Below are 27,082 nucleotides of genomic sequence, written 5' to 3' on the forward strand. Positions count from 1 at the left end.
GAAGATCAGAAATGAATGATCACTGTACTTACCAGTGCAAGGGAAGGATAAGGAATGCTGCGATTCATCCCTGACACGGTGATGCTAAAAGAGAAGCAGTGCTGCTGCTATCTTTCTCAAGAACATGACGGTCACATTAAGACCAGTCCACCATACAGGAAGTATCATTTAAGTCCTCCATCAACTGAAAGAAGACATTACCCTTATACCAATGAATCATAATGAAAGGGCAAGCTGTGCTTCAGAAAAAAAATTTCGTTTTTCTTACAGTCACCCCCTGAATCACAACGAACCCATCAATTTTGTGCTTCTTAAAGGCACTCTCAGACACCCATTGTTACTATGCCACATCTTCTCCCCAGCAGCTTGTTAGGGAGAGATATTTTTGAAGGACAGGAATGGCAGAGGGAAAAGGAATTGGGAAACATGACAGTATTTGATCTTGAAAGACTTCTGTATAAGAACTTTTCATTGATCATTAAGAATGGGAAATACTTATTAATATTGAGCTGCCATGGCATTTGTAATTTCTTCTGTAAAGGAAATCTTGGTTTAAAATGAAGAAGAACCTTACACTCTGATAGCAGTATATCGATAAGCATTATTGACTACACCAGGGAATTGAAATGGATTTGAGTTTTTTATGGCTCCATCCCTTTTCTGTCTAACAGTCCATTTTGCTACTTGCAAAGACATGCTATTCCACTTATTTTTTGAATAATTTTTTGATTTAAAATTAATGTTGCAAGGCCCTCAAGAAGTAACATAAAACATTTCAAAGCCAGCAGAACGATATAATTTTTATGCAGTGAGCCCTGTAGCACTGTATTTCAACTGTCACAATGATATCTTAATATTTCATAAACGTTCTTCCCTATTTTATGAATTTCAGGCAGTTATTTAAAAAGCAGTCTGAGTAAAAAGAGTTTTTTTTTGAATAACATGTTTCCCTGGCACATGTAAGTGAACTTAGTGAATCCAATCCTCAGAACTATTCAAATTTTATCTGCATTGTTTATATTCTCCAATTCCAAAGTATTTTCCTCTCAAAATCAATTAATTCAGGTCTTTATTTTTACAGACACTGCAAACTGATAAACGAGAAAGTTAAGCATACACTTAAAAAAATTATTTCATTTTAATTCTAATTAAGAACAATGGGAATTTTAGGACTGTGTTTAATTGTCATTTATATTCAAATCAAGAGTCTTGGTTTTTTGGCCACAGTGCTTCATGAGGAAACATTAATTTGAAGCTAATTTAAGGCTACTGTTCTATTATCACAGAAACCTGTTGTTATCAAGAATTGTTAGGCTGAATAGATGTTAGGCTTCCTAGAAATGTTTGTTCATTTGTGGGGCTTTATTTTTTTATTCTGTAATTAATTGCACTATTTTGTATCTTTTTAAAGGCACAGTATAAAATGGGTCCCTACTTAAAAGCAGAACAAAAAAATCTGACTGAAGCTCCTTTCACTAATACAAAGAGCATAAATAATTATATTTGTTGTGCTGTTTAAAATGATGGAGTTGACTGAAGTGTGCCTAGATATTAAACAGATGCTTTTGTTCCTAGCTTTAATTTCTACTTTCTCTGATGTGTTGCAATTAATCAAACTAACATTAGATATTTCTGTAACAATGATTTAATCTTATTATGTCCTAAAAATCTTATTTTTCTCTTTCTTACCCCTAAACCAACCACATGCCATGTTTATGCTAGGAGAAACTAGCGTATTTATACCAAGGAGAAAAATCCATAACGTAAGAATATTTCAACTGTGACCTTTATAGCCTATTATAGACTTGTATTTGGAACTTTTCATCACTATTACAAATAAATATTTTGTTACTATCACTACTGTCTTTTTGTAACCTCTTTGCCTTCTGCAAACATATTTCTGCTACTACTCCTCAGTTGCCCTCCAACAATGAAGCAAATGACATGGAAAAGTTTGTTTTGTTGAGTAACGTCTATTGTCCAGAACAAGTACAAATTGCAAATGATGAGCAATTACTAAACTCCAGGAGTTTAAAACCAGAACTCTGTTTTGGGCTTATATATAAAATGTTACGCCATGCAGTAATTAGAGTCATAATGCTGTAACTCAACACTTTTATGATTACATGCATGGCTGGATTTCTACATAGTACAGAAAAGTATAACTTAAGACCGAAGCTTTGTGAAGAACCTGGGTTATGTTTTCTAGAGGAAAGAACACATTTGTAATGTGAAAACACATAAATACTTAGTATTTAATGCACCTGAAATTGTATTGTCCTAATAATGACTAGAATAAACCATTAAACAGGGCTAAAACACTTTGTCTAACCATGACATAAATGGCATAATCCCCTAAGAAGATTTTTCTCCCCAGGAGGATACATTTTATTTGCACTTTTTGTCAGCACAAAACATTCTGGAAAATTACTTGTAGTTACAAAACTACTACAGACTGGTAGAAGATAGACATTCCCAAATGTGACTAGTGGACCAGATTATTTGGAAGCCATGAATGAAAGAATTTAATTTCACAATTAAAAGAAGTCCAACATATTATATTACTGATTAGCATATGCACCTGTTCATTAAAAGGGATTGAGTTTGTCCTATTACAGTATGTTTATTCACTGAATTTTATGTGCTTAAGTTTAGACATGCAAATCACCACTTCTACTTAAAGATCTGCAGAGGTTTTAGGTGAGTCAGGCACTCAAGATGTTTGATAGAAGGTTCATACTGTAAGTAATGCTACTGATAGGTCCTAATTTTGTTGAAGACAAAAGGCATGTTATGTCTTGTTTAGCTGGTATCTTCTCCATTTCACTGATGAAAAGTAAAATGGAAAGGTGAACTCTGATGATTTTAAACATTGTGAACAAGGCATAAAGTGGACCACATGGGCTTCAGGATAACTTCTGGAGTAATTATGGAGAAAAACAGAGATAAAATGATACAGAGTTCTGGTAAAGATGGTAGGAAATCAGTTAAAGTATTAGTGAGAAGTCAGGATAAAAGGGAGAAAAAAGTGAGGAAGTCAGACTTGCAAGAGAATTTCTACACCACTCTCATTAAAAAGTCCCCTTTAAAATAACATTCTTATATTAGTATTGAGGCAACTAATTTCATATGAAATAGTAGTATATTAAATTGAATCTCTAGTGTGAAGAGGATAGTTTGATTCCTATTCGTCAGCACCCTTACTCTTCTCAGGGCACCTTACTCAAGCTAAAAAAAGACTCAGCCTCATGTAAATGCATAACCAAAGAAAAATTCCTCCCATTTTTGCAAGAAAAATTACACGTTCAGCTATTAATACAGTTGCTATCAATGAAAGGCCTACTCTCCCACCTTCAAAGCACACCTTGATGACATTAATCCAGAATTATTTCATCTGCAGCTAGGGATAAGCTTAACATAATGGGATCTTTCGAAAGTCAGGTTGATTAAAACAGCCCTATGAATGCAAACCAAGCTAAAAATAGGTGCTAAATTATTTTAATCTTGTTATTGAATAGTAACAAGACATCACATTCTCTGCTCTAAAAGATCTCAGGAAATGGCAGGGCATTTCATTATGGGTGTCAAGGAAGGAAAAGAGTTGCAACACTTGAAGACTTGTTTCATGCAGCTGTGCTTTTTACATAACGATGTTTTAAAAGATTCTGAGCAAACACATCCTATAGATCTTAGGATTTGGGTTAGATCCTTTTGAAAAACCTGTCTAGTGTGAGATTTAACCCAAAAGAACATGAAGACTCAATAGCTTTGTATGTCTTGGCTCAGCCACCCTTGTTGAAAGCAGCGCAGAGGATTGCTGGTTATTCGAAACATGACATGTGCACGCTTAGGAATTATGTCTGGCAAGTAAACACATCATTACATCCAGCATCCACTGGCACCCTCAGCACAGACCTCCCTGCCCAATTCCCAGCAGGACGCCATAAGGAGAGCTGGCATCACTCCTTGCAGTCTCAGGTATGCAGGAATATGAAATGATGCACACAACAGCTTATGACAGTGATGGTGTAACAACAAACATGTGGACAGAAATGCTTCCCAAGAATGGGTCCTTCCCCATTTGACTGCCATTCTCCTTGCAGGATGACCTGCTCAGTGCTAAGGCAAAACTTTTAACATATAGACACAAAAAGAGATTATTGACTTGTCACTGAGCCACACTGAATTACACATAACATACATAACTGACACATTTTGCAGAATAAAATGTCAATGCTGTAAGACCTTTAAATGACTATCAGGACTTGAAAAGAAGGGATGGCCAACCGCATTAAAACCACGGAGACTTTTAGTTATCCCATGCAAAATTCTTCTTCATGCAGTCCCACGGTCACCAAATCCATTGTACAGGAAGAACAACCTCTATTCCTTCCTGTATGGCTTCTGCAGGACCACTAACCACTGTTATTAACTGTTATTAACCAATGTAGAATTAATTCTAGTGGCCTGGAATTAATTCTACATTGAGAGTCAACCCCATATTAGATTATGTGTAAAATGAAAGATACCTTTGTCCTCTCAGTGCTTTGCTCCCCATGTGCTCAGATACGTATCCTGAAGTCAACCCAGCTCTCCTTTAATTTCAGTGCGTTAGAATGATGTATTTATAAGAAAAAGATAATGGAATAGTATATGGAACCAGAACTTTACATAAAATTGTTCTGCAGGATTTCATAAGCTTCAAGGAAAATACCCACAAAGCAATTGCATATTGGAGACACAGATTTCAGGAGGACTTGTCTTCTAAGAACTAAAAGCATTGATAATACAAGACAGTGGCATGCCAACATTGCATAGAAATTGCTCAAAGGTTTTTCAGACATCAAATTGTGAAACTGGTTTATCTAAAAGCCAGGAAACGCCTGAGGTCTCAACACTCCTCAAGTAAACGTGAGAAAATATTGAACCCAGGCCTACAAGTGTACAGCACATATTAACATACTTCAGTCAGTCTTAAACCCACATAATTCAATTTCTCACAGTGTTATTTAATAAGTTCTTAGATTCAGTTTTCTGTGAGAAGATAACCACACATGTTCCCATTTTTGATGGGAAGATTAGAGACTGCATAACACAAGGAAGGAAAATCCTATCTTATGCAAGAAAAAAATGGCTTAAATCCCACAGACTGAAATCAAGATCTTCCTTTTTATACTGGGATCTGACTCTAAGCCACCAATACTGTCACTCCTGTCATTCCAGAGGTGATCTCTCAACAGAAGTCCTGAGAAACGCTACAGAAACATGCATGGAAGAAGAAGCTTCTGTCATAGTACATATTACAATAACTTCAAATCAGTATGACACCTTGCTACTCACTGACTGACAGTTCAGAAATACTTTAGATAGGTGAAGTTCTCACTACGTGGCTTATGCATGGCATTTTAAGCAGAGTTGTAGAGACATCTTAGAGAATTTTTCAAATTGACTAAATTGCATTCGACAATTTGTCTAAAGTAATTTTGGTGAAATGAAATATATTCCTTTTCTCAATTGCTGCTCCTTTTTCATCTCTTCCACGATCTACACGCATAGCTATTATAGTAAATAACTTCAGAGTTTAGACAAAAATGTCAGGTAACAACTCTTTCTAATGAAACTATATTATTCACACTGATAATTTCTCTTATGTTTATTTTTGTGACAAGAAATTATTATTTTTGTTTAACTCAATTACAGGGAGTTGCAAATGTCAAACATTGCCGTTTAATTACTACAATTATTTATGCTTTTGTTAGAAATTATATTAAACAACTGAAAGAAGTATTAATTTAATAAATCAGCATTTCATTCAGGTATGAAAAGCCACAGACTATAAGGTAAAAGGATAAAATTACTTTTATATTCAGTAGTGTAAATGCATGTTCAATTATGCAACAACCTTTCCAACAATGTTACCAGTAAAGAGAAATATTCAGCTAATTCACCTTAAATTAAGATATCACAAAATCTGTCTAGCAGCTTAAGAGGGAGGACTACAAAGATGAATAGACTTAGACAGTGTTTGAACTGGTGTGAAGAATAGTGTATGTTTTGAGCAACTCTGCACTTAGAAACCTTCTCAAAATAGGCTGGTTTAATGTTGTGTTCAATCAGCCTCCTGCTTGCTTTTTCATCAGTGTAGCATCATTGCATAAACACACAATCCAAAAAAAAAAAAAGAAAAAAGTGAATTTTGCTGGGCAGCCACAGTAGCTACACGAGAGGACACTGATTCTGAATTCCATAAGTAAGACTGTTACTCTTATCACGTGTTTCTGCACTTTACAAATGAAGACCTTGGCACTCTTTCACTCTGCATGGGTTGTCTACTCACTCAGCACTCAGTTTCACATCAGTTCCACTTGCTGGAAAGTCCTTATTCAGATTTAATCTAATACTGATGATTATTACCAAGATGACAGGCAGAAAAGGGGGGGTGAAATATGAACACAGAGCTTGAAAAAGATTGTTCTCATCACTGATGAAACAAGAATCACATAGCAGCAAATCAAACCACGTGACTTCCTGGTGCCATCAAGACCCTTAAATGTTTGAATGAAAAAACAATCCAAAGAGGGAACACGTTTGAACTCTAACACTGCTGAGAAAGCAGCATGTGAAAGTTTCCCAAGGACTGATAAGCTCTGGAGACCAATTTTGCAACTGAGACTGGAAGAGCTGCTACATGCATGACGCTGACCACTCGTTAGAAGGACAAGGCCACGCAAAAACATCAGCAAGACGTTGTACAGCTCACGCCATCCAAGAACGCAATTTCTGGTACACAGACAAAGGCTACAGCATCTTTTGAAGATCTGGTGAGTGAACAGCTCCCTGAAGCTCTTTCTCATCACCTATCTAGCAGCCTCTCCTGACAGCTGCACAGCCCCCTGCTTCTGGTAAGACAGTACAAAGCCACACTGGCCTCCCACCACTCCTCCTGCTAAGTAACTGTAAGCAACCACGTAAATAAACTGTGTGAGAAAATAAGTAAATGTGCAGACTGATTTGTTATCTGCTATTAATAATAATGGTTTGATTTACTTAATAATAACAGCTTACTGAATAAAAGGTGTGCTAAGCAATACCAGCTGTGATTTGTACATCACCTCAACCACTTCTAGGAAAAAGGGAGTTTGCTATGCTAACAAAAAGGTGGTATCATGGCTGTTTGCAGAGATGAAACCAAGAGGAACACCATCTTAATTGTCTGCAGTTTTCTAGGCCTCCAGTAGAGAAGATATTAGCTAACAGCAAAGCTTGAACAGTGTGCTGATATTCATTGAGCTCCAAAGAAAATGGTCATGCTGCCAAATGTAATTTTTCCAGCTGCCAGTAAGGCTTGGTAAGTCCAAAATCCTGTGACCTTGGACAGAAATTAAACCCTTGCAGACATATGGGTAGATTTCCACCAGGGAAAAGGTGGAACAACAGAGGTAACCAAGGACAGGGCAAGAGGAAATGGCCTCAAGCTGTGCCAGGAAAGGTTCCAGTTGGGCATTAGGAAGAATTTCTTCAGATAAAGAGTTGTCAAGCACTGGAATGGGCTGTGCAGGGAAGTAGTAGAGTCACCATCCCTGGAAGTGTTAAAAAACAACTGGACATGGCACTTGTTGTTATGACTTAGTTCACATTGTGGTATTTGGTCAAAGGTTGGATTTGATGATCTCGTAGGTTTTTTCCAACCTTCATGATTCCATGATTCTATAAAATGAAAGGAGATTATGTTGACAGAAGCTGCTTTTGTGGGGCAAACAAAAGCAGGAATGTAATTTTTCAGAGTTTTGATTACTGGAATTGAAATAAGCGTGCTGACTCAACAGCACTGGCAGCAGATGCATAAAGCAGAAAAAAGTTCAGAGAGTTTGAGAGAGTAAAACAAAAATTGTAGCTGCTTATTCTCTATTATTCATCATAGATGACTGTTGGATTGCCTTAATGTAGGTAGTAAAGGGCCAACTGAAACCTGGAACTAAAACATGAACCTATCTTCCCTAATCTTTCCCTTTTATGTTTATCCTGGTCAGTATATGATTAGCATCACTGAACTGGATGATCCCAGGCGTGCTTTATCTTTTTTGAAAACGATATCTGACATCATGTATTTTGCTAGGTTTTCAAATGTGACCAGTCAAGTGCCTGAAATTTGACAGGGTTTTTTCCAGTTACATCAATAATACATTATTAACCATGGCAGTTGCACAAAAGTAAATTCAAAAGGCAGATCTAGCCAAACATTTCAATTTAAACTACTGTATTGCAACATGTGTACAGCTTATATATTATCGTGTTTGTACATGACATTATATTAACACGCAGTTAAAACAGCCCCACAGTAAGAAACCAGGCAGGACCTTTCCTCCTCCAGCAAAATCCCTCCTACACAAGACTACCAAGCATTATAGGCGAAAAGTCTCATTATGACAAGTGTAGCAATGCTAAGAACTATAAGCTGCAATTTAAGCTACAGAACTTATATTCCTTTATTTCTCATTTAGAAAATGTTTTTCATATATTATATCAACTGTTTCTAAAGTTTCCTTCATTTGCTCATTCCAACTGCTTCCTTCTGTTTCACCTCTTCTATTTTCTGCTTGTCCAGCACTGCCTGAAATCTCTCTCCAGAGCAGGGACAATGTATTGTGAAAGAAAGTGAATCAAGTTAATAGCCATGCTTGCTACATTTATGATGCATCAAAGAGTCGTAAGGGAAAAATGCAACTATGGAAACAAACTGTTTCTTCATTTTAGATTTTTTTTTCTTCCTGGATTGCATGCCTTTGTCCATGGAAAGTTTGGAGAAATTCTCTTGAAGTAGTAGAACTTCTATTTGCTTAAATCAGGTCAGATATCTAGACTAAAACCAGACATGATAGAAAAGAATGTAAGTTATTGATTCTGTTTGCCTTTTACAAATGACAACAGCAAACAATACACTGGAAAAACATTCTTACAGGAAACATATTCAAAGTAAGTGAGTACAAGATGCCTCAGGACATGACTTTGTCAATCACAGGAGTGCAACACTTAGGTGCAATTAGCACCTGAAATATCTACATTGGATGTGCTTTCCAAAAGCTTTTTTCCTAATTTACTTTGGAAAAGAATTTAAAAAAAAAAAAAGAAAAAGAAAAAGAAAAGCTATGAAGAACGTCCTTCATCTGCAAACATCTTACCTACTTACTCAAAACATCCAAATGCCCTCAATCAAATGCAGCCACGATGACCAGAACCTGACTGGCTTGGTAGAGCCCTCTGCTGATTACAGAGGATAAAGGAATAATACTAAACTATTTATATCACCACTGATTACAGATCAGGCAAATATATAAGTCGCACATAATTAGTGACAAAGGCAATTTTCTATTTGAAATCTGTTTACTTCCAGTAAAGCAAATAAAAGTTCTGGACAGCTGAAGCCTAATAACAGACCAAACTGTGGAATTCTTATTTAGAATTATTATTGTACAATATAGAGCAAATAATAATGCTCATTAATACAAAATTTCAATGTGCATTAAAATACAAATTTTATGTTTCACAACTTTGATTTGCTATTTACACAGAATATTGGAATTACCATCTCTGTCAGCTTTGTGGCAGGCACAAAAGATACCATCATGTTTATGCTAATATATACTATAGAAAGATAAAATAAGTGATATTTTGTTCTTCTAATACCTTGTTCTTCACATTTGAATTCTGCACCACAATTTATAAGCAGAAGAAGGTATCCAAGAAAAGAAGAATTGGAATAAGAGATAAAATGTAAACTTACATAACCATTAACAGTAAAGCACTATACAGAGGTTAGCACAAGTGTGATTTACTTCATAAAGTTCATCCAGCAAACATGATTTGAAACTACTGTAAGAAAATTAAAGATACTTACAACATTGTGAACACTCACATCCAGATTATATGCAAGAGTTAATATTTCTACAATGTTACCTAGTTCAAGAATGTACGTTTATTTCTCACTTTATCTTATTAAAAATTTACTATCTGATATTTTTCGTCTCACACTTCAGTGAAGTGAAAGAGCTCATGATTTTGCTGTCACAACTATTTGACTTAAGACGCTTTCCTAAGTTAAGGAAGTAGACATACATTTTGGTAACAGCTTTTTGGTAACAGGAAGGAAAGTAAATGACATCTTTTTTTCTTTCCCTTTTTTTTTTTTAACCCCACAATAAAGCATACAGCTTTGGACTTAAAGAGACCATGATCTGTGGTACTGCAAACGATCTTGCATTTTCTGTAATTCTTCTTGGAAATACCTTGCTGTTCAAATTTTAGTAAAATTAATAGGATTTAGATACATTTTGCATGTTCTGTGGGTAACAGAACATTAGTAGACAACAGATTTTGAATTAGATTGCTTACACAATGAAGTGCTACCTCCTCCTTGGATATCCACACCAAATTTGCCAAACAGCCAATCAAGTAGGTCATTTTTGTGAGCCAGACTTGCAAACCTGCAAGATTTTTACAAGCAAAGATATACAACCCTTGTTGACGTGGACATGGGAATGCCTCTCACATCTTCAGAGATTAGTTTTAACTATGACCTCAATGATGATAGGCTTGTTTTGTCTATCAGCCTTTCAAGGCTAAAACCACTGAAAAAACAGGACTACAGAAGTTGCAGAGCCCTGAGGAAAATCAAAACCAACCATTTGGTTGTATATCAAAAAGCTGTCCTGTTATGTATCCAAAACACTATGTAATACAACTTTTAATATTTTAAACTGTCACAGATTCACATGGAGTTACAACTTACTTAACTGAGTATGGTTTGAGACAAAATTGGTCTAAGGAACAGAGAAAATTTACAATCATAATTATGTATGTTTGACATAATTTCCATTTATGCTGCAGAAAAATTTAATATAATGCTAATTACTATTAATTTTCTTAGTTCACAATGAACATGACATGTTTCTCATCTTCTGAACATTAATAAATATTGGATTAAAGTACTGTGTTAAGGTACTTCAACTATCTGCTCTTTTATACACACTCAGGTTTGCCTTTTATGAACTGTTTGAGATAACATATACTTGCTTGGAGAATATACTCTAGATACAGTATGCCCAGTAACAAAATTAAATAGGTTTAAATCATATGCAAGCACAAAATCTCTTTGAATACTGCCACATTTTTCAAACATGAAGATAAAAACTCATTTGGAGATCACAGCAGCATCTGTTTTTCACTCAGCTAGCATCTTCCATTTTCCTCTGCTCTAAGCTATGCACGCAGTATATGAAAAACATGCTAAGACACAAAATAATGGCAATTCCAGAATGGTATGTTAAGTACAAAACACATTTCCATTTTTCTTCTCTTTTAGCTTTTGGGACATAAACAACCATATAACATTATTACTTGGTATTTTTATTACTACTACATAAACTCAAATACAAGTAACAATGATTTTTAACTAAATAGCTCAGAAATGAAACAGCGGGTTAGTAGTTCAAAAGGCTGCTGTATTACAGTGTAATAATTTTGTTCAAAGTAAAATGTGAGGATATCCCAGTTCAAGAATGAAATGTCTTAATGTTTAAAGACAATGGTCCTCCATCCATTCAGCATAGAGCAAAATCATGTAAATCAGTGAGGTGAACACTATCACTTCAACTATAAGCTTATCTCAGGACTAGGTGCATGACACAAAAGTTTTTCCTGCTCTTCCACTCAAAGAAAGGCCTTTCAGATGTCTCAAAGGAGAAATCTAATGATTCCACGTGCCAAAATACCTCATCATCGCTCGGTGCTTCAGAAGAGCCTGCTGTTTGTCCTCACACTCTTCACGCAAGTGTGACTGTTTCTCTCTAGTTAACAAATTTTAGCTTGCATTAAACCTTATCAGTAAACATGGCAGTACTGCAAAATCAGCAATTAAGGCCTCAATAGCTTCCACCAATTAGAGCTGTTGTGTGCCAAGAGCTACAGCAGAGACAGATTGTGTGCCGGGTTTATTAACTCATTCTTTTTGCAGTGGAACAGCTAAGTGCCTCTTTTCTGGCCACATTAAAGTACATATAGTTGTTTTACAGTGACATACGCCTCTGCCTTAAAAAACAAAAACAAACCCCCCAGAAGGCTGTGAATTTTTCATTTGGGAGCTTTCATATCTATACCAAAAGGACTACTATCTCTATAAGTGAAATACAATCTAGCATGGCTATAACCTGTTGCCATGCAGACAGCACTTCTTTTATTGAACCATCTAAATTAAATTGTTTTTCCACCTCTGTACCCTCATCCCCTATCAGTGTGTTCCTGGATCCCAAAAAAAACCAGCACAATACAAGTGCTCTGATGGGGACTTCATTCACGAGTGACCATTTCTTTATCAGTGCAGGGGGAGAAGGGAACTGTTACAATCGAGCTTCAGAAAATCCACTTCATAGACATGATGGCAGAAATGTATGATAGATTTAGGTGGAGATGAATCTTTCAGTGAAAAAAAAAAATACCATGAGACTTTGAAGGATAGGTTTAACATTTCAGATGTTGGAGTGTAAGCTCTTCCAGGCAGGGACCACAATGCTGTTAGGCATTTCTGTTCTCCCCAGCACAGTTCAACAATGATTAATTTGCACTGCAGCACTAGAAATCATGAACAATTATAAGTTGTGGTTTTCCAAAGTGCTGCATACCTTCAGCACCTTTTTTACTTAAATGCAGTTATGAAAGTCAAGATTTCCTTCAGTAAGTGAACATGCATTTAAGTCTAAATGTTAGAAAATGTCATTCACTGCATCTGTCAGGATAACTAGAATGCAATATTAACAGCAATTCACATAACAGAGTCCATTTAATATGATCATTAATATTTCAGATGATTTTGAAACTAAAGAAAAAAGAAGAAACCAAGATGCATATGTAACAAAATTTATATTTCATGAACCTTAATTGCTGTAACTAGGGTACAGGGATTAGAGACCTGTGCCTAAGGCATCTAGTCATGAGGACAAAATATTACAGAAGCATTTCAATTTTTGGGTTCAGAAATTTTTTAACCCTCCTGATTCTGACGAAAAGCTGAAGCATGAAATCTGAACAAATTCCATTCATATGGGATGCACTCCTAAAACTACCTGCCTACCTAGAAAAAGGATTTTGAAGATGAGGAACTGCTCTGTCCATCTTAGGTTTTAATAACATTTGCTGGGATCCACAGAATTTTATGAAATTGCTGTAACAAAGGACTGAATGAAACTTGATCAAAGCATTCACAGCTATGGTGAGCCCTGTGGCTGGTGTGTGATACCTGCAAACACACACTCTTTCAGAGACACTTGCACAATCAAGGGCAGATTTGGTCCTCTTGATCAGAGGTCTCTCCTGTGTATTTGTATATAAACTTACCACAAGCCTGGCTTAATGAACAAACACCAGTGACAAAAGTCAAGAATGTCCTGGTAATTAAGCATTGCTAGCTGTGCTTCCATTTTCACTATTTCAGTCACGATCGTCTTAACAGCTATGCAGTCAGCTATGCTTTGTTTTATAGCTCTCTAAAGTTGACTTCAAAGGCTGGCTAGCAGCATTCCCCATTTCAGATCTCCAGTTTAACTCATTTTATCCCCTGTGCATTCGGCTCAGCCCTGAGCACCAGCGACAGTGCAGCTGTGGCACTGCTGTGGGTTAGCTCGGGTCATCGAAATCAATATCATTTACAATTTCTTACATTTTCCTAAACTTAAAAGCCTCACATGTACTGAAAAATACTGTACTCCTTCATAAGCTTTTTTACCCACAAGTAGATATTTGGCCCATTAGTTCAGTTCCTTTTAATCAGTACAAGTAAATCAAGTAAGTGTATTAAGATGTGTGTCTCTTTGCTTAAATGAAAACGGGTATTTATTCTTCCTAGCAACTTCCAAATTACAGAAAGGAAAATGGTTAGTTTTGCTGTCAGGAGATCAATTATTTATTACTTATGATGGTTTAGGAAATGTTTCAGGTAAGTCAGGGGTGGAAGAAAGGAAAGACTGAAGAATTGAACAAGAGGCATCACCTCACTACAGTTTTAAATTCCATTTTGTTTAGATTGCAGCAGAGGATAGATTCACCTTGAATATTTTTTTTTTTAGGGGAAATGACTGCAAGCCACAAAATAACATTATACAGAAACACAGCAGAAATGACTGATTTCCCATTTCAGAGAAGAGACAAAAAATATATCCAGGCAAAAATTATTTTCTGGCATCAAGAATTCTAGAAAATACACCTCCAAAACCATTTTGAAATATATTTAACCTCTGAGTTCTCTTGGGACATACACTGCATTATGTTATGATCATGTCAAAATCATGTCAAAAATATTTACAAGTAGCATTTACTTTTCTATTTTCTCCTTCAGTTCAAAAAATCCCAGAGCAATACATCTAAACACTATAGGTATATTATTGTATAAAAGCTGCTAGAGCAACATTTATCCTCAAGAAAGTACACTATGAGGTCCACCAGTATAAATTTTCCTCTCATTGCCCATAAATCTCATCTGAATCTATTCCATGGCTGCTCCACAGATACCTCCTTATGTCTCACTGTGAGGTTTCCATTTTCAATGTACCTCAGATTCCTAATTCTGATAGTTTAGCCAATGTTCTCCACCAGCTGCTAAGCTGTTACCATTAGTTACAGCTCCCTTTCACAATTTGTAAGCCTTATCATCATCCCAAATGATTAGGAAGTGTCTGAAAAGAGTCATCTCTAATGATACTCTACAGGCATTCAGACCTAATTCTTCAAAATAACCCCAACCTTCTGAAATTGGCATGAACTCCACAGAATTCTGTTTGGCCTCTGGGTCTTGGACAAGTCCTATAACGTGCAATAATTTATATTTCAGAAACAGAGCCTGTGCATTAATGTATCTACTTTACCTTTAAAAAACTGCAGTGATCTTTATTAAGAACCCTGGGACCATAAAAATAATTCCATTCCTGTTTTTCTGCAACTACATCTGATTAGAGCAGTCTGCTTCCTTTCCTTTGTTCCTTATTCCTTCTGCTACATTTTTTAATATTTACATATTTACTACATCACACGTCATTGCTGGGCATAATAGCCGTCCGAGATTCTGAACCATCGGGGATTATATATCTCAGAATTTTTGACTCTGCTTTTTGCAAATCTAATCTTCACTAAATCTCACCAGGTAAAATTTATGTACAAATGTAGACTTAGTGCTGAGAAACTTTTTGCCTGCTGCACAGCTTTTTCTGTAAAAATTTTTGATCTCACTTTTGAGAAGAAATTAAAGATTTGCCTACACTAAGCAGTGAGATCTAATCAAACTATTACATACACCTTCAACAGATGATGCAGTTCATCTACATGTTTACATTTAGAGCAAAAAGTTTCTCCCTTTCTCTTAATTTTTCTTTAGGATGGTTCTAAATTAGAATTTTCATTATTAAAAAAACCAAAAAAAATTTAACATCCAGGTTATTTAATAACTGGAAAAATGCAACACAGTGAGGGAAAATGAATGTAATGCAGTGAGGGAACTGGGCTTCATTAAATACATTACTACCTAAGTGTGTTGATACTGAACAAGCTAAAACCAATATTCATATTAGCAAAGGCTACTCAGTACATCTTCAACCTTTTTCTTTGAGCTACAACCCACTGAAGAAGATGCCAATCATTCAGTGATCTCAGTGATTGCTTTTCTGCAGAAAAATAAAAATTTCTTTTAGTATAGGCAAACCAGTACCCTGACAATATTGGTTGCTACAAATCTGGAAGCATTCACAATAGTATTACTATTATGGACAAACCATAATTTGATTTTTTTTTTGTAACCTTATATATTTCCTCTCAATAGATGCTTGTGTATGTATAACTTCACAAGAAACAATGCATTTTGTTATCTCTAGACTCTGCAAGGAGACTCAACTGACTCACCCTACAACTGGACAAAGTCACACAGACCTTCCTCCATGGGACCATGCAAATACATGCTCCCTGTGCTGGGCTCCAAGATATTATGGGTAAAACACACAACTTAAGGCTAAGTATTAGCATTGCTTAGCAGAATGCTTCACAAGAAACCTATAGAGTAAGGGTTTTCCATTTTTTTTTGTGGAAGAATATGCCTTTTATAAAATTTGGAGATGAGAAAACTCTGATGTCGTCTCAAAATCTGATACACTATACAAGGAAAGGAAGATGTTGCAGTAACATCTTTAACCCTTGCCCCTGCTTTAAATAAGGTTGTTATTGCACCTTTTAAAATGAGATTGTTACATTATGTGTCATGTATTTGACTAATACAGCTCTTCTGCATGGCTGGGGTCAGAAATTTGCACCCACAATTGCCGACCAGCAACCCAAGCAGTTATGAAATTCTCTCATGCATTGTATTCAGTTTTCAGATTTGTTCTGCCAAATAAGATGTGAACAATTCTACCATAAACATTTCGATATCTACTTTTAAAAGTGAAATACTCAACCATTTTAGATTTTGTGCTACAATTCTGTCTCAGGGCAAAAGAGTCACCAGGCCTATCAAAGTTATCAGCTTCAGACTCCTTGCATTCCTGTTAGTGACACCCATTTCTACAAGTGAGCAAATAATTTCTATCAGTAAGATCTAGGGGAAAATTGCAAAATATTTTCCTTCTTTATATACAAAAATCTAAAATAAGTTACAGACTGAGGAACAAATCCTGACAGTAAAAAAAGAAAAAGAAGATCATAGAAGAATTCAATGAAACACAACCAAAAGTTTACTTTTTCCAGCAAAAGTCTTCATACAACATTAAATACAGTGACCCTGCCTGAGGAGAGAGGTTGGAGCAGCTGACCTCCAGAGGTCCCTTTCAACCTCAGCCATTCCACGGTTATGAAATTCAAATTACTAAAACCAAAATACGAATTATTCCAGTGTTTTCTATAGAGTTGCAGCACCTAATAATATTTTGACCACAATCAACATTCGCCAACCATTTTAAAGGAGAGCTTAACCTGAGTTCATAGTTGAGACAGACAAAATAAAGCAATGACGGATGAAAAGAGATTATACTAATTTTGCAAACAAAAAGTTAAGCTCGGAGAGCCTGTTTCCCATTTACACTAACAGCATTCACTATGCTGGCAGTATAAGGGGCCTTAACACAGCTTTAAACTTAATTTATGCAGTGTACAGTGGGCTTAGTATAATTGAGAATAAGGCTGGAATGAATCAAAGTGCTCAAGATTACAAATTACATCTCTGCAAAAGACTGAATTTAACTTTTCTCATATTCAGTGAGTGCTAAGATTTTTGCCTTCTTAAAAGAGGTTACTTCATTAACAGTGCAAAAAACTCTAAAATACATTGTGTCGTTTAAGATACTAGATCTACAGAAAATAAACCTCAGTAAAATATCTTTTCTTTTAATAACCCTGTTACAACTATGACAAATTTATTTCCACCCTTTGTTCTTAGGGTGTTTATTGTAATACTGTTTTATATATAGCACACATATCATATGTCTTATTATTATCATATTAATACAGCTGTTTAGTGATTAACAATTTAATATGTCAACTTCAGTTAAAAAGGAAGCTTTCTTTTCTTTTTTGGCAGTGTACAAAACCAATAATTATGACCACTCATTCAGAAAACTCTTTTGTATTCTTATTTTGTAAGACTTCATGCATGTACTCTTTTCTCTTTGCATTGCATGTATTCATTTCTCTTTGAAAAAAAAAAGTGTTTGCATGAGAAAACAGAATATACTAGTTCACTCTGAAGGCAGGGAACCTTGGAGCAAGACTATCTCAAATAAAAAAGAAATCCAGGGACAAACAACAAAGAGTATCAGAAGTATCAGGAGCCTCCTTCTCAAAGCTGGTTCTACAGTGGTGACAACCTTTCAATATTAAACTTTGTTCTTAATTCTTTTTGCAATGAACAGGTAGGAGAAACATGCCAAAGAGCCCTTCCTCCAGGAGACACAGTGTGTAACTTTTTCCTCCATGTCTAGTCAATGCTGTGCGCCTCTGATTCCTCACTGACATGTTAATGAATACAACCTTTCCAAAGTTCAGCCCAGATAAGCCGGAGATGATGAGGGACGTTTTGGCAACTGAACAACAGAGAGAAAGAAGATCAATCTTTTAAAAGATTTACACACTTCCCTTAATTATCTTCCTAATTTATGTGCATCTTAAGTGAACAGTAATTCCTGTGAGGCTCCATTTGCATGGACTTGTAACCTCTCACTATGACAGCAATGCCATGTTTCACGCATTGCAATTGTTAAAAAAGCATCAAAATCTGGAAGACTTATTTTGCAGTGGAGATCACTTTTGAAAAGGAGCGTATTTCATTAATAGCTTACAGACTACATTATTTTTTCCCTTAATTTCTAAGTAGACTTCAAAATTAACATTCATCTTCAAAACCCCTTCCAAGAAAGCTATCCTATTCTAGCCAGTGAAAGTACTCCTGGAGACAGTAGATTGAATTCAATACCAGCTGCAAATCTCACTGTTTGGAGCTCTCTTAACTTCTACAAAGTTTTCAGATATAGGGGTTTCTGAACTGCACTTATCAATCACACAGATTTTCTCCTCAGACATGATGTGTGAATACAGATTCTGAATACCAAAAAAATATTAATTGCAAGCAAGCATCTATGTGTACAATTGTCAAGATACAGTGCACATACTCTCAAACCTTTTTTATAAGTAAGTTTGCTGTTTTGTCCTACTATACAAAAATTTTCTCCATGATAGCAAAAAGTTTCCTTGCTTTTCTTTATTGAGTTTCTCCAAGAAATTTCATCATATTTGGAGCTAAAGTCTGTATTTTTTCTGGAAAATAAAATTTCAAACAAACTATGATTCATCACAATAATACATTAAAATCTTTTTGAATCTTAAGAGTTGCACTGCAAGTTGCAAAGATTAAAAGCACAAAATGCAGTGTTAATAAAATTACTATTTTAAATATAACATATATGAAAGGCTACAGTACACAGTAAAACATACGTATTTTGGTTCAATAACACATTATTAATCTAAAGAACAATGAGGGATATAATTTATCATCCATACATATAAAATATTTTTTGGCTTCAACAAAGAGAATATTTTTCATTGCTTGCTCAGACTGCATAGAAGTATATTAACCACATCATGACATTTGTGAAAAGCTGTTCAGCTATCCGATCTTTCACATAACCTAAAACAAAACACAAACTTTCCAGGGTAATGTAGACCCCAAAACCTTTATTTGAATTGTATTATTTTTAAAAAGTGTGTTTCATAGCATGCTTTTTAAAAAACGTCTCATTAGTATCTATCTAAAATATATGCTCTATACACAGACATATATATAAATGTATAACTAACAACTGACTCACATATGCTGTTGCCTGAATATGTTGTTGCCAGGCAACAGCTATAAAGCATTTTGCACTGCTTGCAAAAATCTGAATGAATGATTCGAAGAGAGATTATTTCTAAAAATCTAGGAAGAAAACTCACTACTGGAATTACATGAATAATTCCTTGTATATTTCAAGGACTCATAGAGCATGTTCCTTCCATAATTACCAATTTCAGAAAGGACAATTCCTTTGAGTAGGATTTGAAGGGCATTTTACAACAGGAAATTCATGTTCTATGCATGTGGCTAATGTTCCCACATGGAGACTGAACCAAAGCCACCAAAGTTAATGGGTTCCTTAAACTGACTTCAGGGTCTTTTTGCTGGGTCTTTTCATCAGGTTTTAATGTCCATCACAGAACAAAAATGACAGACTCCTAAATGAAAAAACAGAGGGCCTTACAGGAGATACAAATAAATTCTCAATAAAATTTTACCATCTCAGAATATGTAAGTCAAAGAGAGCCTGTATAAACACTTCTTTGTGTAATCTTCATACAGCTAAAGTGTAATCTCACTGAGGCTAATGGTATTACACACAAGAGTAAAAATAGAAGCATCTATAATCCATTGATAACATGGATGTGATATGCTATCTACAAAAGAGAACTATTTGTCTCTTTAAGTAAGTGGCATCCATTACAGAATTACTAGACCTTTGGCTATCACATCTCTTGGGATTGAAGAGGTGGAAAAGCACATCAAGAAAATCAACTGGGAAGCAAAGCAACTTCAAAGTGCTTACCACAAGCCTGACTCACAAGTGGCTTTAAAAACAAACATTAGCATAAAAAGTTGTGGGACTTTTTGTCCCTGTTTACCATGGCTGCAAGATATTTCTTTCAATTTCCTGTACAATATACTTAATCAATAAAAACTGGTCGGAAGTTCAAGATGATTGTTCTTTCCATATGACCAAATTGGAAATCCATGTATTTTCCCTTTAATTCTTCAAATCCATTCATATAACTGTAGCAAGAAGACTGAAAGCAGTAATTATTGGTATTTTAAATGATACTTTCAGTATTAAGTAGCAAATGTGACTAGCTTCTTTAATGGATTACAGTGAAATCCTTTTAATTCCATATCTCAGGTTGCCTTGAACTATCACGAAAAAGAAACTCCTTTACACATAAGGAATCTGGAATCTAATCCCATCCATCTGGAGCTTTATAAAAATTATAATAAATTTATTATATATAGGAATTAAGGTTTTATAGTTTCATTAGAATTATTTTCATGCTCTGAGACATAACTCAGAGTTTATGTCACCGGTCAGGACGCAGTTATATAAAAGGTAATCTCAGTGCTTCCAAACAGGCACAGAACCTCTCCCATAGATAATAATATAAAATAATCTACAGAAAGGATATTCACTCCAGGTGCACTACTTGCCTGCACTTTTTCATTTGTTTGTTTGTTTCTTAGTACATGCTGTGGCAACTCAGAGAAATAGAAGAACCTTAATTTTGCCCTCTGTATTCATCATGACCCACTTGCAGAGCCAGCGCGATCAATCAATGTAATCTCAAACCCAGGACATTTTGCAGGTCCCTTTGCCTTCTTCACCCTAAATATACACACAATATCAACTGAATGTTAGGATTCTGTAAGACACATACTGTACTATTTCAAAAGGATCCATGCTGCAATCAGAAGTTTGTACTCCTAGCATTGTTAGTCCTGATTGATTGAAGACAGGGTTAACAGCAGAAGGAGAAACACTGTGTTCATTTCCAGAAAAGGTACCTGTAATGATCTAAAAGTATGGTTAAAAATAGAGAGGATTATATGGTAAAACTTCTAATTTGGTGACTAAGAGCAACTTACTATTTATTACTCAATCAAGACTGACTGGCAGGTACAATTTTCTTTTCAGATAGGTGTATTATTGTGTAAACTGAAGCACTCAGAAAATAATTCCACTTAGTATGCGGAAATGCAGAAAAATCAGTAATTATTAACAAACTGAGTGAAAATTTCCAACAGATAGTATTCAGTTGCTCTGTGGCGAAGGTGTGACAAAAAAAAGACAAAAACAAACAAACAATAAGATTATGACTTCAAAGGTTGGTATGGGTCAAAACAAGACTATCAATGTGACACAATACTCATTTTTAATTAGACTTCCTAATGTGACATCAAATTGTTTTTCTTCTAAGAAACAGCACTTCAACAAGGCATGAAATCCTCACAGCTTAGTTTATTAGGAGGCAACAAAGGGATTCCAATCTGCTACAAGAAAGTTTCAGCCTGTAAGCACAGCCAGTGCAGTACAAAATTGTGTCATATGAATTTTAATGTGACACAAGTATGAAAGATTCCAGAAGAACAAAGGCAGTACAGTCCTGTTCCACACTACACAAATGAACTATTCTGATCTGAACAGCACACCACATTACAATCAAATTTATTTCAAAGAAGGGTCACACAGGTCAAATGTAATGGCTGCAAGAATGAGTATTTCCTTTATGCAGCATTAGAGAAAAGCAAAATATCAAACAGTGCGGGAATGCCAGGACACTAAAGAGAAAGGCATATTTAGGCTGCAGGGAAACAGATTTTATAAAGATGCTGTAATTACAGTCATCCTCAATGACTACAGTTTCCAAGTTTCAAAGACACTGTGATACCTTGACAAAGATGTGATGGATACAGATGAGCTTGCCTACTACACAGCTTTTAACATCCATTTGACATTTCAAGGTACCAGAGACACGTTTCACATACAGTTCATGGTTAACAAAAGTAAGGAGACAGGCTAAGTGGTCAAACGGGCTGGATGTCTCTTCGTGGCCTGATAACTCCATGGCAGAAACCATGATATTCCCAGACGTCAGATTACAACAACAGAGAGGCTGGTAAAGCTCCTCAGCTGACTATCCAACCTTACCACAAAAGCTACTTTAACAACCTAAGAGCAAGTAGGTCTACTTGAAACATACCGGACTGTGAGAAAAATATGAAGAAATTCATTAAGATATAAACAGAATAGTAAACAAGCAATTAAGGATTACAGTGAAAAGCAGGCAAAACAAAATTTAATGATCAACTATCACTAAACAACAAAATAAGGGCAAATTCTCGCAGTACTTGCCATGTATTTCCATCAAGATTTAGGCATCATCTTTGTCTTCAAATGACTTTTCTGAACAAAAGCAATTACTGATGGGCAAACAGCTCAAGTCCTGACTTCAAGCATACTGAGAACAGAATTTGCAGGTATGTGGGGAGTAGGCAGACAGGGTAACAAGTACTTAAAGCAAGGTATAGGTGTAAAACATCAGAAGTAAACATTATACCTCTTTAAAAAAAACCCAAAAACTTAAAGATTTCTATTTTACAATTGGATGATGATTTACTACTTGGGTTTTTGTAAATTAAATTGTTGGAAAACTAAATTCTACCAGAAAGTTCTCCCCAAATGAAAGCTTGTTGTTGTGGGGCTTTTTCAATAAAATGAAAATATAGTATTGCAGTATCTTCCATTTGATTCACAGCCAGGGCTCCCTCAGTCACAAAACAAGACAGAATAAAAGCTGAATTGGAAGAATTTCCGTAACGAATTGGCTACCAGCCTAAAGGTTAGAATTAGTTTTATTGCCCAAGTCTAGCACCAAAATTGGTATTAGACACCTCAGCTCTCCAAGTTCTAATCAATCTGCTTTTCAGGAGACTTTGAAATATTCAAAGAATGTAGGCTATTGTGACCAAATATCCTACCCCAGTAACTTCCAGTGTGTATGAATGAAACATAAGTAGCAAGAAATAAAATTGTATTGCCATATTTAAAAATTATCTCAGCCTTAGTTTCCAGAACCCATAGCTCTTGTCCCTCTTTTCAGTATTTTTGGAAGTTAAAAATATTCATTTGCTAGCACACATTTATATCCCTGAAAACTGATGTATTCGCCTACATTATGAAGGCTCCAGTGTAAGTCATTAAGGATTGTACTTGGAAACAGACATAAAGAAAAAAAATACAAACCTTTAATGTTTCACTTGGTGAATAAAAATTGCATTAATTTAGATATTCAGTCACAAGAATCCAATTAGCTATGGATATATACACACATATTCATACCTTTCAACCATCACACTCATTTGAATTTTGATGCTATTTTCTATAAAATATAATCCCTTTTAAATTGTATTTAATAGATTTATTCAGATGTGAATTTCCATATGTCATATTTAAGCTTATACTACCACCTGCCTGAGGCTGTATAGTCTGAATTGTCACCCTCACACACTTCAGTAGGAGAAAATCCTCCACAGACACCATATGAACTGTTTCCCTTCTGCTTAGTGTAGAAGTACAGCAATCATTACAACCATGAAAAATATCCACACCAAAAAAGTTCTATGTGTCCCCCTTAAAAAATCAGATTAACATCTTCAAAGCAAAATACTCAAGCTACCTAAGATATTCTGCAATGAAATATCGCTGTCTTCATATTTTTTTTTACGCAGGTCAGCAAGTATCCTCCAAGACTACTGTGATATGAACTCTACATTTGTTGCATTTATGCCATTGACATAGGTATACAAAAACATTTGCATACATAGAGGCATGCATATACATAATTTCACACTAAAAGGGCACTGAGATAGCTTCAAATCCAGATTTGCAAACAAAATAGATTAACTCTGGTTCCAACTACTACCATCAAGGTGATGGGATACCATCATCTCTATGGTTTGTGTTGGGCCCATCTAATAACTGCTGAGCAGGGGAAAAACTGATGAGCAAAGGTTAAGCAGAGGACTGCCAGAAACAAACTAAGGCTCAGAAATTGCTTCTTCAGATAAGATTAATGCTTGAGTGATGCACAGAGTGACTCTGGGGTTGCAAAATCATTAATAAGAGCATCCATTCTCTTTGGATTTACACCCTCTCTCAAACATTTGTAGTTGAGCCTATTAAGGGTTTGGACCAAACTTCCCTGTGCTCTTTTGGAATTAACAGCTCTGCTAAGTCACCCAAGTGCTCCAAAGGTCAATTTATGATTAGTGTCCCACCATCCTACACACTGTGTCTGCAAGCAAAACACAACATCTAAAGGGGGAAGGGAGGGAGGGGGAGAAGGAGGAGGAGATAAATATTAGCACTGTGATGAGATCAGAAAGCGCGACTTGGAAGAGGGCAGATTTCACTTGGTCCCTGCTGTTAGGTTTCAGGGGAACCAGGGACCACCTCCCTGGAAGGAAGAGCTGGGAGAGAGCCTGCACTTTTCTGCACACCGGAAGAAAAACAGAAAGAGTGAACACGAAGAACCTCACACCTCCTCCCAGCCTCAGGCCAAAAGGGACTTGGACCTTTTGGGATTATTGGCAACATCAGTAGCTGTGCAAGCCAGCAAGAATTCCTGTTCGCTCACAAAGGCTAGGAGACAGCCCAAACCGATGATTGCCGGGACCGACTGAAGTTTACAAAATCTTGACCTCGGCACACACTCTGCTCCAACTTCACTGTCTTTTCAAGGTTTGCTGCACCCCTTCAGGAAAAGCGCCCATGGCCAATGTGACAACACGGTTTCGCTGAGCATCCCCGTGGGCACCGCGAACAGCCACTCTCACCTAAGAGATCGCGCCTAGTTTTCATCACTGTCAGCCTCTGCATCTGCCTTTAGGTCCATGAGGCTGCCACCCCGTTGCCTCGCTGCCCGTCCCCGGTGCGCTGCAGGCTCCCCTTCCCCAGCCTCCCATGCCCCAGGGCAGAGCACCACCACACCCCCACGCCCGCCTCTCTCGGCTACTATCAGGCTGCTCCGGCACCAGCGGAGCGTCTTCTGACCCTGCCCTGACTGAAAACATCCCTCTCCAAAATGGGAGGGGGAGAGAGAAAGGGAGAATATGTGCACAAAGTTTACAGATCCTGCCTGCGCCTTCCCCTCCCCACCCAAGCCCTTGCCGGAGGCAGCAGGGCGAGGGACAGGGGAGCGCAGGGATGGCCAAAGGGGATGTGAGCCCCGGCCTGGGCTGGGGGACTCGAGGAGGATGGGGGCACGGGGCGCAGCTTTCCGCGGACAGTGACCCTGGCTGGCAATCGCTGCGATAGAAGGGAGGAGCGGCGCCTTCCTGGAGAGGGGAGCAGCCGGCTCTTTCCGAGGCGCAATGGCAGCGCATCCCCACCGACCCCTCTGGAGCTGGGAGCAAAGTCCAAGCCCCGGCAGCAGCAGCGGCACCAGCAGCAGCACCAGCGGCAGCAGAACCGGCGCCAGCGGCGGCAGCAGCACCAGCGGCAGCAGCAGCGGCAGCAGCAGGTCGCCGCGCCCCGCGCTGGCGGCCCCGGCCCGGGGCACCGCCGCCCCCCAGCAGGCGAGGCGACAGCCAGCGCCGCGCCCCCACCCCGGGCAGGGCCGGCGAACGGAGAACGAACTCACCCCCAGCTTCCTGCTGCGGATTTTCACGTAGCCCTGCTTGACTATATCGTTAAAGTTGGAGGCCATGGCAAGCGCTGCCTGCTTCCTCCCCTCCGCGCCCGGAGTCCTTCTCCTCCGCTGCCGCCGCCGCCTCCTCCTCCTCCTCCTCCTCTCCCCAGCTCTCCCGGGCCCTCCCGGGTGCCGCCGGCCGCTGGCTCCAGAGGCGCTTCTGGCATCCAGGCAGCGGCAGCCGCCGCGCTCCGCTCCGCTCCGCTCCGCCCCGCTCCGCTCCTCCGCCGGCCGCTCGCTGCCCCGCTCCGCCGCCGCCGCCGCCCCGGCCCCGCTCCGCACCGCTCCGCCCGGCGGTGGCTTCGCGGCTGCCCGCGCCTACGGCCGGGAGCGGGCGGGGCGGCGGGCGGGGCACAGAGGGACACCGCCCCCGGCGCCGCGGCCGCGGAGCCCCGAGCCCGGAGCCCGCCCTCAGCGCCGGCGCTGCCCCCCGCCCGCCGCCGGGGCCCGCGGAGGGGGCTCGGGGCGCCGCGGCTACACACAGCCCCACACAGCCCCACACAGCCCCACACAGCCCCACACAGCTCCGCGGCCCGGGGCACGACACGGGGCCGGGGCAGGGTGCTCTCCTCACCGGCTTTGCCCACTTTTCTCCAGGCTGGCGCATGGCTGCGGCCGCGGCATCCCCGGCTCCGGTGGCTGATCCCTTCGGAAACACGGCCCGGCAGGGCATCTTTCAGCCTCGTGTAGCCAGGAAGCCGCGTAGACACCCGGCAGCAGACGCGGAACTGTTGTGTCCGTACAACAAACTTAATGAAACAAATGTCTGAATTACAGAAGTGAAGGAAGGAAAAGGGGAAAAAAAAAAAAAAAAGAAAAAAGGCACAGGTCCATCTGAAGTTGAAAAATCAGTTGTCACACACATGCTTTCTGTGCTCTCCGCAGCGATGACCATGTCTTTCATTACTGCTCAGTGAGGTGGACCTAGCAGAAGAATAACTTCTGAGCAAAACGTAATGTTTAGGAGAGATTAGGAAGGGAAAAAAAACCCAACCCAGGAAATTGTCTGTGTTAGCTTTAGTTACATGTAAAACAGGAATGGACAAGAATGGACCTAAGCCGCTTGAGAAGGGAAAACTACAAATAGTTTTTGTACAATAGATTGAGAAAGTAGTGCATGACTATTGTTACATAAAATTGTACTTGATAAACGCTTTCAGCGGAACAAGGTTGGTTGGTTGGTATGATAAGCTTAATGAAAGCTTCATGTGCTCTTTTCCTAGATATCTACGTTCTA

General features: G+C 38.1%; 1 protein-coding gene across 1 annotated transcript in view; it reads right to left on the minus strand.

Annotated features, from left to right (window-relative positions):
- DOK6 (docking protein 6) overlaps positions 1-26,168 on the minus strand; it is a 239,412-nt gene extending 213,244 nt beyond the window's left edge. Inside the window, exon 1 of the mRNA XM_085052459.1 lies at positions 25,798-26,168. Within this exon, the coding sequence (XP_084908585.1) occupies positions 25,798-25,863 (66 nt within the window). The 5' untranslated portion in view covers positions 25,864-26,168. The remainder of the gene's footprint in view (positions 1-25,797) is intronic.
- Between the last annotated feature and the right edge of the window lie 914 nt (positions 26,169-27,082).

The sequence above is a fragment of the Lichenostomus cassidix genome, chromosome 2 (assembly GCF_008360975.1).
Source record: "Lichenostomus cassidix isolate B80296 chromosome 2, HeHo_3.0, whole genome shotgun sequence".
Lineage (NCBI taxonomy): Eukaryota > Metazoa > Chordata > Aves > Passeriformes > Meliphagidae > Lichenostomus > Lichenostomus cassidix.